A 13,611-nucleotide genomic window follows, 5' to 3' on the forward strand; every position below is an offset into this window, starting at 1 on the left:
TATAGAATATAAGAGCTGGAGTCTAATGTTGCAGTTGTATAGAACGTTGGTTAGGCCGCATTTAGAGTACTGCGTCCAGTTCTGGTTGCCTTACTACCGGAAGGACGCGGAGAGTCTGGTGAGAGTGCAGAGGAGGTTTACCTGGATGTTGCCTAGTATGGAAGGACTGGGTTAAGAGGAAAGATTGAGCAAATTGGGGCTGTTTTCCCTTGAAAGACGGCGACTGAGGAGGGATCTAATAGAGGTATATAAGATTATGAAGGGTATAGATAGAGTAAACAGAGGTAAGCTATTTCCTATGATAGAGACACACAGTACGAGGGGCCACGGGCTTAAGGTGAGAGGCGAGAGGTATAACACAGATATTAGAGGGAGGTTTTTCACACAGAGGGTAGTGGGGGTATGGAATGCTCCGCCAAGTAAGGTGGTGGAGGCAGGCATGCTGGAGTTGTTTAAGAGTAACTTAGACAGGCACATGAGTGGGTTGAAGATGGGAGGATATAGGAGATTGTTTTAAATAAGGTCCATTAGCATTGGGACGTCCCTGGTAATGTAAAAGGATGTGGTATGATAATAATGTTTTTCTCTTTTAATTCACAGGTTTTAAGTCGGCCCGCCTTGTTGTCCAACGAGGGGCATACACGCGATGGGTCGTACTTGGGCTGCTCTTGAATGTTCGAGAGTGGCCTAGTGCTTCATGTTGTTAGTGTGTGCTTAAACTGGACCAGATGCTGGGCAACACGACAGCTCAGTGACTATCAGTGTTTGCTGTGCAGACACATGGATTTGGGCCAGTGTCTGTGGGAGTTTGCGCATTCTCCCCGTGCTTGCGTGGGTTTTCTCCGGGTGCTCCGGTTTCCTCCCACACCCCAAAGATGTGCTATTAGGCTGATTGGAAGTAATAAATTGTCCCTAAATTAGTTTCCCTCAATGTGGATTGCCATAAAACAATAGATAAGGGTCATGGGTGGAGAGGGGGACTGGTAATGTTAAAATGGCGGCGCGGGCTCGTTGGGCCGAAGGGCCTGTTTCCTGGGCTGTTTTTGTTCTTTGTTCTTTGACATCCTTTTTGCATCTACCCTGTCTAGTCCTGTTAGAATTTTATTGGTTTCTAACCTACACATCTTGGGGCAATTTAACATGGCCAATCGACCTAACCCGCGCGATCTTTGGACCGTAGGGAAACCCTGGAGCACCCAGAGATATCTCATGCAGACACAGGGAAAACATGCAAACTCCATACAGTCACCCAAACATGGGTCCCTGGCACTGTGAGACACCAGTGCTAGCCACTATGACACTGTGCCACCCAGTCTACAAAGTACAAATCACGATTACAATCTCATAATTTCAATTTGCAGGTCTAACAACACCAGCGAGATACAGAAGCAGCAATGTAGTACGATTTACAAAATGCACTGTAGGAATTCACCTAGGCTCTTCAGACAGCAGCTTTCAAACCTATGAACATTATCTTCTAGAAGGACAAGGGAAATCTGGGAACACCATCACTTGGAAGTACCCCCCTGAGCCATATACTTTCTTGACTTGGAAATATTTTGCCATTCTTTCAGTCGCTCAGTCAAAATCCTGGAATTCGCTCCCTACCACCACTGTAGGCGTACTTACACGCATAGATTGCAGAGATTCACCACCACATTCCGAGGCAATTGGGGATGGCATGTGGGTGGGAGAGCATTCATTAAAGCTGAAGTTTCAGAAAGGATTCAGTGAGCCTTTAGATTAAGTACAGTGATTGGAAACAATTTTCAATCAGGGAGATATTGTGTAGTATGAAAGAGTGGACAGGCATAGCAAGGTTATTGGTAAAGATGGTAACCCTTCCCCCTTCCCCCACTGATCGTGGACCTGTTCCCCACCGATCACAGACCTGCCACCCTCCCCCCACCGATCGCGGACCACTGCCCTCCCCACCCCTTCCCCTCCCACCAATCGCCCTCCATCCCACTCAATCACGGATCTGCTGCTCTCCCCACATTGATTGCGGAGCTACCATCCTCCCCCCTCCCTCCCTCTTCGATTGCAGACCCACTGCCCTTCTCCCAAACCCTCCCCCACCGACTGCAGGTCCGCCGCCCTCCCGCTGCCAATTGCAGATCCACTGCCCTCCTCTCCCACTGATTGTGAACCTGCCGTCCTCCCCCTCCCCAAGCGATCGCAGACCTGCCACCCTCCTCCCACCGATTGCGGATCTGCCATCCTGCATCCGCCCCCCATCACGGATCCGCCACCCTCCTCTTCCACCGATCATGGATCTGCCGCCCTCCCCCCACCGACAGCGGATCTGTCGCCCTCCCCCCACTGAAAACGGACCTGTCGCCCTCCCCCTCCCCCCACCAATCACAAATCAGCCACTCTTCCCTCACCGGTCGTGGTTTGCTGCCCTCCTCACCCCCTCCTCCCCCACCGATTGTGGACCCACCCGCCGCCCTCCTTCCCCACTGATCGCGGATCCACCCCCCTCGTCTCCCACCGATCGTGGACCCTCTGCCCTCCCCCCATCAATTGCGGATCCGCCGCCTTCCCCCTGCCCCCACCGATTGCAGATCTACCACCCTTCACCACCAATCATGGACCGCTGCCCTCCCTGCCTCACACCAATCGCAGATCTGCTGCCCTCCTCCCCCATTGATTGCAGTTCTGCTGCCTCCCCATCCCTCCACCGATTGTGGGCCTGCTGTTCCCCTGCCACCCACTGTTCGCGGACCTGCTGCCCTCCCCCTCCTAACCGATCACGGACTTGCTGCGCGTCCCCCCCCCGCCGCACCCCCCACCACCAATTGTTGCAGAGTGGCAGTAGGCCCCCTCTCCCTTCCTGCCCACTACCGATTCCACGCAGAGTGGCAGTGGGCCTCCTCCCCCATTAGCCCCTCTCCCATATTAGCCCTTCCCCCTCTCGCACCTGAAAAGAGACGCAACACGATGGTAAAATCGCCCCCAATGAGTCTGGAAATGTACATGCCCCTAGAAAACGATCATAAACTGTTGAAAGAAAATCTGTTTATAAGAGGGGGAGATCAAACAGTAGCAGTCTAAAATGAGTTATAAGACAGGATGGAGGATGTAATTAAACAAGGTGAAGTAATATGGCATAGACCAAGAATGTAACGAGGAGCAGAAGCTCATGTGATCAAGAAGTCTTAGTGGCTATGAACAGATTAGAAGACAAGTTAATAAAAGATGCGAAACAACAGGAATTATACAGGTAGAGAGAATTTGGGGTTTCACAGTGGTGCAGGATAGGTGACAGCCAGCATCGATGGATATACACAGAAAGATGCTCTCTGATGGAACTTCAAAGGCTGAAGTCAGACTAGAGGCATGAGGTTTTGAAGAAAAATTGGGTGTCCAGAATGCAAGTGCAGATTCACGAAGGGCAGGAAAGGCCATTTTATAATCTTTTTTGCTCTGTTGGTAACAGTATCTCGAGAATGCGATTTGATTGCTATTAAAGCTACTTTTATACACAGAGATCAACTTCAAAGACAAGTTTTACTCCACTCTCCAAAGGAGGTGACTAATGCGGAAGGGACACTGGAAGCCACCAAGGGGAAACAGGCCACAGTACTTATGTTCCATTTCAATTTCTGTTCAGTGGTAACCCCCTGTATTTGAAAGTGGGGTATTCATGGATGGTAATACCACTGACTTGTAAGGGAGATGGTTCGATTTTCTGACTCGTAAGGGAGATGGTTAGATTCTCTCTTGTTAGCGATCGTCAATGCCTGGCATTCCTGTGGTGTGAATGTCACTTTTTACAGCTCATTGTACTCTTCACTTGACAGGATAATGAACTTCAAACAAAAATGATCAATGCAGGTTTACCCTATGGTTATGAGTATCTTGGAAACACTCCCCGCCTTGTGATTACTCCACTTACAGATAGATGCTACAGGTGAGTGCTTTTGTATTTGGCTGTTCAGAATAAACAAAGTAGAATACAGTGCCATGAAATATTGCTCAGTTATGAATAATGAGTAAGAATATGATATACATTAGGATAAATTATATTAATCAGTGAACTGACAAGCAAAAGCAAAGAAGTAGAAAACACAGTACCTGAATCCAATAATTAAAGTAGAATCTATAGTAACTTGCCCCTTCCCCACGTAATCTCTAGTCTTACTTTTTAACAATAAAGCAAAATATGTAATAGTAATGAAACATTTCTTATAAATTGACTCAGTGACCTTTGAGGTAGAGTTTCAAATTATGATGTACTTGAATGCCAATTTCATATTATGTTTTCTAACCATAAATTTTGAAGAGAAGCTATCAACAATTATCTAAAAGCATTTAATCATGACACAAATACTTTTTATATAGTACTGAATGCATTCAATGGAAAGTGCTTAATTATTGTCCTGATTAATTTTCAACATATGTCATACAACTTCTTTCATGCACCTTCTCTATTCAGGTGGTTAGATATAGACAGATGCAAGAACTGCTCCTAGAGAATTGCCCTTCAACTTTGGCATGATGGTTTCCACAACTTTCCATGTCATCTACCATCCTTTTCAGTCATCACTCCCAGTAAACTAGATGAAACCCCATGACTAGAAAATTGTCTACAGTTTGGCACCAAATTTATCCAGACTAAGATGTCCCCTAGTTGTGAGTAAGGATTGAAAGATGACGTACGAGGCCTGATTTTACCATCAAGTTGCGCCCATTTTCAGGCGCAAAAACTTGATAAAGTCAGGTGTGAGATGAGTAGTGCCATTTTCATGCATTTAAATTGACTTAATGGGCTTTACGCCCAACTTTACCAGCAATTCCACCTTTACCATCGCGTGAACCAATCTGGAATTGGTGCGAAACTGACATGCTTCATAAAATTACGATTCAGGTACTCCATCAATGAGGGTTAGTGAGGAGGTAAGTATGTAGCATCCTATGGCTCTCAGCTGCTCACAGATATCCTTTCGTTGTGGCCATTTTCTTTCTTGGGTCGGTGGTGGCTTTGCGCGTGTGTGCGTGGGGTGGGGTGTTGTTGCTCAGCAGGGTCTCCAATGTCTGACTTGCAGCATGGACCCAGGACTCAGCACTGACCTCGGGTCTTGTGGTGCTGCTGGGTCCGAGTGCACTCAGAACTCTTCCAGCTGAAGGATGTGCACAAAGCCCTAGCAAATTGCACTGCTGCAGCCCCTCAACTTTTCAAGGAACTCTGATTCTGGGGAGCATGTGGCTGGGGGAATTGAGGGGGAGGGCTGTGACTTCAGGGAGCATATGGCTGGGAGAATTGGGGGGGTGTGAACTGTGACTGTTGATGGGCTGGGGCAAGGAGTGTTCGCTAACCTCTACATGTGTCCCTCTCCATCTCCAAACTCCCCCTACTCCTTCAGAGTGAAGAGGTGGCTTTTGCGATACAACCGATCGATCTTGCTGTCCTTCTGGTTGCTGCTAGACCTGAGGAGGAGGAGCTGAAAAGTGAATTGTAGGCTCTAGCCTTACCGCTTGCAGGAGTCAAGGGAGACGACCACCGGAGGCAGGAGATGGCCGCTATTCACTCTAGGGAGGGAGGTGGGGCTATGCAGGAGAAGGAGGGAGCACCCACTCTTTGTGTCTGTCAAATTGCTCAGAACTTTTATGCAACTAGCTTCTTCCAAATCCCTAGCGGAGATGTATGTGGCATTTCCCAATCAAATGTGCACACCAGTGTCAAGCACGTCACGGAAGCCCTGTATGCCTGCACAGGGCAGTACATCAAATATAACCTGAACCAGGCCCAGCAGGAAGCCTGGGCTGCAGGATTCACAGCCATTATGGGGATGCCTAATGTACAGGGGGCCTTTGACTGTGCCCATGTTGCCCTCAAGGTCCCCCCACAGAATCCATGAAGATTAATCAACAGAAAGGGGTTCCACTCCCTGAATGTTCAACTAGTGTGTGACCATAATATGAACATTATGCATGTTTGCACAAAACACCTAACAGAGTGCATGACAGCTTCATTGCCAGGAGCTCTGACATCTTGGAGGCATTTGAGGAAGACCCCATGCTGTGGGGGTGGCTCGTGGGTGATGTAGTGGGTTATCCATTTTGGACATGGCTGATGATGCCTGTGTGGAGTTCTGTGACTGAGGTGGATACCTGCTATAATGAGGCCCATGTAGTCACCTGCGTTGATAGTGGAGAGGTGCATTGGGGTCCTCAAAATGCAATTCCAGTGCCTGGAACGCTCCAATACAGCCCTATGATCTCTTCCTGCATTGTGGCCATGGGCTGTGCCTTGCACAATCTGGCTCTGCAGAAGGGTGATCTATTGGAGGAGGAGGAGGAGGATGTGGAAGCTGACCAGCCGGGCGTCGCTGGGGAGGATGACTAGCAGTAGGAGGAGGAGGAAGAAGAGGAGGAGCACACCTTGGAACACCACCCAGACACTGGAGGGCTGGCAGCTCAAATGAGGCATGTGAGGGTGGCTAGCGAGGCCCTGATCACCAGATGGTTCAGTCCCCCCAACCCCGCAAAAAATTCCTTCTATCTCCTGCAACATTGTCACACCAGAGTGGTGGGCCTGGGTACGCTGTGTTAGTGAGTTTTTTGACAGGCAGGAGGATGATGGCGACTCTCTAAGCACCATTACGATGATGCCCTGGTACAAGCAAGTCTAACTCCTACCTTTGCATGTGTGCTGGCAGCTGGGCTCACGTTTGTGTAGTGGATAAGGGATCTGAAACCCCCATTTCGCACCCTGGGACAGATGGGGGGGAGGGGCGGCTGATGGGAGGGAACTGCTCGTGGGTTCTGGGGAACCAATGGCTTCCTTTCCTCAGTGACTGAGCATTGAGGGGCCTCCCCAACTGACATCAACATGAAGCATCCTTCTGGCAATCATCAATGGAAGAGGATTCCTACTTGAGACAAATCTGAGGCAAATTTGTCACAGGTGGGTGGTGAAAAAAATTTAATAATTGCAATTAAGGTGTTTAAATAATACATTCTAACATAAATACTTGTAAACAGAAAACATTAAGGTGCGTAAATATCTTTCCAACTAGTGCAGCCCTTCACCCGTGCCATCTCAATGCAACGTTAATTTCCTATCTTTACGTGGTCTACCACACTGTCTCAGTGACTCCCCAGAATGTACATTGGAGGTAGAGGGGGCCAGCTGTCTACCTCGCCCTGTTGCCTGTGATGCGTGTGGTGTGCATCCCCTGGACTTTTGAGGGCCCTGGCCGGCTTCCAGGTGTCTGGGATGTTTCCATGACATCCTCTTCATCCTGCTGCCTCTGAGATGCCCTGTTGTCAGGAAGAGGGGAATCAGAAGGTGTAGCCACAGCCACAGTCTCCTGGCTGGAAGGCCCCAGCATGGACTCAAGTCCTTCCTCCTCCCTTAGGGTTCCTGTGGGCCCCTGGGTCACTCCATGGGACGGCAATGCTTCTGCAGTGAGCTCCAGAAGCTCTGGTGTCTCCTGGCCCTGCTAGTCCTGGACGATCACATGTGTTTTACCCATGGTGGTCGAGCTCTCTATGATGGCCATCTGAGTCGGGGATCACATGTCAATGGCCGCAGCAAATGCCCTCTGCGACTGGGCCACGGTCTCAAGGATTGCTGCTGTAGCCTGATGTGAGTCAGCGCTGTCCCACTGGGATTTCTGCAAGCTCTGCAGCCCCTCAGCCATGACCCTATGCGACTGGGCCACATTCCCATAGGCTGCAGCCAAAGACACAGCGGTTGATGATTGCCAGAAGGATGCTTCATGTTGATGTCAGCTGGGGAGGCCCCTCAGTGCTCAGTCACTGAGGAAAGGAAGCCATTGGTTCCCCAGAACCCACGAGCAGTTCCCTCCCATCAGCCCCCCACCCCCCATCTGCCCCAGGACGCGAAATGGGGGTTTCAGATCACTTATCCACTACACAAACATGAGCCCAGGTGCCAGCATGCATGCAGAGCTCAGGTAGGAGTTAGACTTGTTTGTACCAGGGCATCATCATAATAGTGCTTAGCGAGTCGCCATCATCCTCCTGCCTGTCAATGCTGTGTCTCAGCATTGTCCTGCTGTGTCTCCTGCAAGCTCTCCAGCCTCAGCCATGGGCCGCAGAATCATGAGAAGCCTGTTCAACCCCTCAGCTTTGATCCGCTGTGACTCAGCTTTGGCTTGCTGTGACTCAGCCACAGCCCTCTGGGACTCTGCTGTGGCCTGCTGTGACTCGGCCTTTGCTTGGAGCCTGCCACTCATGGTGAGGATCCCCTGCCGAGGTTTTCCACTGCAGACACCACCCTTGCAGTGTTGGCCTGGGAAACACGCAAGACAGGCAATAGCTGGTCCACCTGAAAGCTTTGGGACTCCTCCCAACAGCCTCGCAATTGGTCGAGTGTAGCCATCAGCCCCTCCTGAATTCCCTGCTGCTGCAGCTGAGGGAGAAGTGAGCTCAGAGGCCCAGCATGTATCCTGGGGCCAGCTGAGTCCACGCTTCCAGCAGGTCCCCTGGGTGTTCCCTCCTCAGCTTGATGTACATTATCAGACATGTCATGCTCACTAGAGTGTGACCCAGAAGGCTCACCACTAACTGGACCCTCATCGACGTGTCAGTATCTGGGATGGTGAGTTATGAGGTGGAAGCTGATGCCAAAATGGTGCCACCCTCAGAGGACCCTTCAGCCATATTCTCCAAGGACTCCTCCGAGCTGTCCTGACCAGGATGCATGGGAGCTGCAGATGGGGCCTGTAGTCCAGAAGGCCCTGAGGTGTCTGGATCTGTCCCTGTAACACAGGACACAATGTTAAGTGCAAGGGAGGAAGAGGAACCCAGGATGCAAAATACACAATTCACATTTCTCCACTGAACATAGAACAAAGGGCAAAAAAGATTACATCACAGGGACAGGCCCTTTGGCCCTCCAAGCTTGTAGCGATCAGGCTGCTCATCTGACTTGTAACCCCCTCCCCTTCTGTGGACCGTGTGCCTCTATTCCCTTCCCAATCACATTGCCGTAAAGACGCCCCTTAAAGGTCACTATTGTATCTGCGTCCGTGACTTCCCCTGGCAGCAAGTTCCAGACACCCACCACCCTCTATGTGCAAATAAACATGCCTTCTTTAAACTTGCCCCTCGCACCCAAAACTCATGTGCCCGAGAAGTTTCCTCAAAGTGAGTGGAGGAATGACAGGTGCTCAAGTCTTGATGGCAGCCCAACCATGCTGTCGCTGACAGCCCGCGTCTCCCCTTCCCTTCAGAGCTCCAGTGCCTGCTCCACAAAGGGGGTAAGGATCTGGAGGTCTGGTTCACCACCCCCTGTCTTTGCCCTCTCACAGGTGTCATGGTTGGTCTTCTGTTGTGGAGACAGAAGGAGCCATGAAAGAAATGATGGCGTGATTACTGCAGAGTATCAGGTGGTGGCCCTTAGAGGGCAAGTGCAGTGGCTCTTGGGGAGGGTGGAGGGGGTATAGGGAGGAGGTGCTTGGGGATCAGGAGCTGGAAGTGTGCCGGGTGCTGGGGATGGGAGGACCTGGAGGAGGTTTGGGGGGGGAAGATGCAAGATGGGGTTCAGCACTCAACCTTCCTGCCCAGATGAGGTCATTGACCTTTTTCCAGCACCGCTTCCCATTTGGGGGGTCCAGTGCCCTGGAAGTGATCGAGGCAGTGACTGCCTCTCAGGTTGCATTGCCATCAGAGCTCCTAGGTCGGCAACACAGGGGGTGATGGCTGAGGGGCTGCAGAGCTTGCAGGAGACCCAGCGGGACAGCACTGAGACACAGCGGGCTACGGCAGCATCCCTTGAGAATGTGGCCCAGTCGCAGAGGGCCATGGCTGAGGGGTTGCAGAGCATGGCCTAGTCTCAGATGGCAATTGACAGGTGGTCCCAACATTGATCTCCTTGCCTGAATCCTGTCAGACCTTCCAAACTTGCACCGCACCAATGTGAAATTCTGCCAGTCTGAAACATGCAAAAGGCGACCCACAGTTTATCAGAGACTTTGAAGTGAGTGCATCAAAACTTAATTGCTATAGTGCTACAGTGCTTCTGATGCATTGTACACCACTGTACTGGAGCAGACTGTTTTCTGGCCTCCATCTCCCTGCCGTGTTTGTCTTCATGGACAGCATCATGCTGCTAAACCCAGGGACCCTCGTGTCACCAAATCAGATCTGTACTGTGCCTGGCTTCAGGGAGTACAGGGGTCTCCTTTGCCCTGGTGCCACTCACCAATATCTAAGTGGACATGCAGTGACTGCAACAAAGGTCTGAAGTTCAAATGGGGATGGGGTGCAAGGTGAGGTCTGGAGGGAGGAGGTCTGTTGAGAAAGACAATGGGGCAATGTGGAAGAAGGGCTGTGGAAGGAGGAAGGACAAAGGCTGACAGCGGTAGGCAGAGGGGAAGGAGGTGGATGAACAGATGAACAATGGAAGACAAAGGGAAGACTCAGGTGAGGGAAGCTGGTCCCTGACAAGCCTGCATGAAATGTAGATACAGTAAAAAGTCTGACAACACCAGGTTTTAGTCCAACCAATTTATTTGATAGTAAACTCACAAGCTTTTGAGGGGACTCCCTCTTCGTCAGGTGAATGGACTAAAACCTGGTGTTGTCAGACTTTTTACTGTGTTTACCCCAGTCCAACGCCAGCACATCCACATCATGAAATGTAGATAAACAAGCAGATTAAAGGATACCACATATATTACTAGAAGGGGATGCACACAGACTGCAGGTGATGGGATGAATACCTGTTAGTGTGGCACATTAGGGGTGACTTGCATGAACACCAAACTTTTCACAGTCCTGTTTGGAATTGGGAACTATGTCAGTGCTCATTTTTAAGTTCAGGGACTGGCAGACAGGAGTCAAAGAGTGCAAACATTCTTGTTGCAAAATGGAAAGGCATTATTTATGATAGGCTGTCCAGGGGCTATATGGACCTCACAATCCGAAATTAGAGATAGGAGACAGTGCAGAAGAGCAATGGCCATGCAGCAGGGGTAATCATTGGAAGCATGGTGTACCCCATCTGCAGGAAGATGCAAGGCAAAGAAAAATACACAGTTTGGTGTGAAGAGTTGTCAATGGCCAGAATTTTACAACCACGCCCGCCCTGGAATTGGGGCAGACGTGGGCTTGCAGAACGGAATTTTCCGTTGGCGTTGGGTGAGATTTTATGAGCCTCGCCCAAGCAAGGCCGTAAAAATACCGGCCAATGTCTCTGGACGGGGCTGAAGATGGTCACGAGGACATCAGCAGTCTGGAATTAGGGAATACAATATTGTGGGGGGAGGAGTATTCGGTGGTATGTAAAGTGGTCGGGGGGAAGGGTGTGGAGAAGGGAGCCCCTGTAAGTGATGGTGCACACCGGATCCAGATGAGGTGGGTACACGTGAGTCATGGGTAATTTGCAGGTGATGGGTTTGGGGATGTGTGTCAGTGTTCACCATCACAGTGACAGGATCCACTATTACTGGGGAAGGCTGGAGAGTAACCGATGTGCATGTACAGATGCCAATGTGAGGTTCCAGATAAATAGAGGCACACGGACAGTGAGGGAGTGAGTGTCAAAATCTATCCTGTAATACAGGTGCAGTACTACCATCTCAACACTTTGGTAAATTGGCATCTTCCAAATTTATAAGTAAGATAGGTTCTGTGTGGGATGAGTATGATGAGTGTTGTGTGGCACTGCCACTGTGTTAAATGAAATAGACTTTGAGCAAATCTAGCAGCTGAAGACAGGGTATCCATGAGGCAATGAGGGCCATCAGCAGCAGCAGAATTATACTCAATTGCAATTTATAACCCCATGGCTCACCATACGCCCCACTCTGCCATTATCCCCAGGAAGAGAAAACTGAGTCCAAAATGAATATTTTTATGAGGCATGAAAGCAGAGCTTTCTAAAGTCATTTGCAAATGTGGGTCTGGGATAATGACAAAAAGATTAATATAGGATTAATAATAGTTAATTCAGAGAGTGTTGATCCTACACACAGTGAAACTGGGAATTAATAATGGAAAATAAGGAAATGGTAGATGAATAGATATTTTGCATTGTTCTTCACTTTGGAGGATACAGGTAACATCCTGGAAATCGTTGTAGATCAAAAACTGGAAGGGAGGGAGGAGCTTAGGAAAATTACGGTCATCAGGGACAGAAGTGCTACTTAGCAAATCATTGAAGCCGTGGGCTAACAAATCCCCAGAAATTAATGGCACTATGCAGCCAGGTGCTCCCAGCTAGAGAGAAAATAAATCTGTATCTTCTGTCAACTTATTAACAATACTTTTTTTATTATTAATAATAGTATTACTCTCACAACATTTTTATGTGGTCTGTGACTTTTATGTTACAAAATTGTGTATGTTGCAGAAAAGTTTAAGTTACAGAAGTGTACAAAAACACAAATGTTACTTTTGAAAATAGCTAAATTGGAATTATTACTATTTCCATATACATGTATTTGTGAATTGTGATATACATTTTTTTTTTGAATAAATATCCAGAACTTTGTTTGGTGCTTTAAATCTTCACCTTGGGGGAGCACCGGAAGGACCTGCTGGCACTGGTAAAACTGAGACCACTAAAGACTTGGCAAAGGCTGTGGCCAAACAGTGTGTTGTATTTAACTGCTCGGATGGACTGGACTACATTGCCTTGGGAAAATTTTTTAAGGTGTGTACCATATCAGAATACACTATGCTTCTTGAAGTCGATGACAATCTCCTTCGTTTTGTAGACATTGAGGGAGAGATTATTGTCGTTTCACAGTTCACCAGATTCTCTGTCTTTTTTCTGTACTCTGAAAATTCCTCATAAATTAATTTGAATGAATGTAGTATTGATGAATTTTTAATTGCAAACCTGATTCTGATTTCAGGGATTGCTTTCCTGTGGCGCTTGGGCATGCTTTGATGAATTCAACAGAATCGATCTGGAAGTACTTTCTGTTGTTGCGCAGCAAATTCTAACTATTCAAAGAGGTTTGGGAATTTGGGAATTTTAATCCATATATTTTCATTGAATTTAGTTCATTCCCTATTTTTAAGTAGTAAAAATGATGGGATATAAATTAAGCCATTGTAGTTCTTTCAATGAACAGTTGTCTTGTCATTTAGTATTTTAAACAATATTTTGTTGCATCCAATCCAACTTTGTATTAAATAAGATCATGACCTATACACTTCTGATCTTCTATTTGCATGTATGTTTTACAATAATTTTCCAGTTACCAAAATAGAAATGTAAACTGACTGTTACAGTAAGTTGTATTCTCAAATTGAATGGCCGAGCAATGCATCTCAGACAGCAAACTTTAGCTTTCCCTAGTTAACCATTTATCTAGCCTCACCTGAAGCTGTTATGACATTTGCATGTAAATAACAGCAAATGCTATAGCCTCACCATTATTTTAATAGTAATATTGTACATGCATACGTACATACATACATAACAAACAAATTAGGAGCAGGACAAGGCCATTTGGCTCCTTGAGAGCCAGCTCCACCATTTGATAAGATCACAGCTGATATGAATATGGTCTCAACTCCACTTTTCTGTCTGTCCCCCATAACACCTAATACTCCTCAATCTAGAATCTATGTAACTCAGCCTTGAATATATTCAATGACAGAGCTGCCTCCAGTGCTGTC

The 13,611-nt window shown here is 48.2% G+C and overlaps 1 protein-coding gene across 1 annotated transcript in view; it reads left to right on the forward strand.

Moving 5' to 3' along the window:
* The window catches only part of dnah7 (dynein, axonemal, heavy chain 7), a 438,937-nt gene that overhangs the window by 160,237 nt on the left and 265,089 nt on the right, over nucleotides 1-13,611 (forward strand). Inside the window, exons 23-25 of the mRNA XM_080198799.1 lie at nucleotides 3,807-3,916; nucleotides 12,466-12,634; nucleotides 12,840-12,942. Coding sequence (XP_080054925.1) covers nucleotides 3,807-3,916; nucleotides 12,466-12,634; nucleotides 12,840-12,942 — 382 coding nt within the window. The remainder of the gene's footprint in view (nucleotides 1-3,806; nucleotides 3,917-12,465; nucleotides 12,635-12,839; nucleotides 12,943-13,611) is intronic.

This window comes from Carcharhinus amblyrhynchos, chromosome 11 (assembly GCF_965287045.1).
Source record: "Carcharhinus amblyrhynchos chromosome 11, sCarAmb.v2.hapA, whole genome shotgun sequence".
Taxonomy (NCBI): domain Eukaryota; kingdom Metazoa; phylum Chordata; class Chondrichthyes; order Carcharhiniformes; family Carcharhinidae; genus Carcharhinus; species Carcharhinus amblyrhynchos.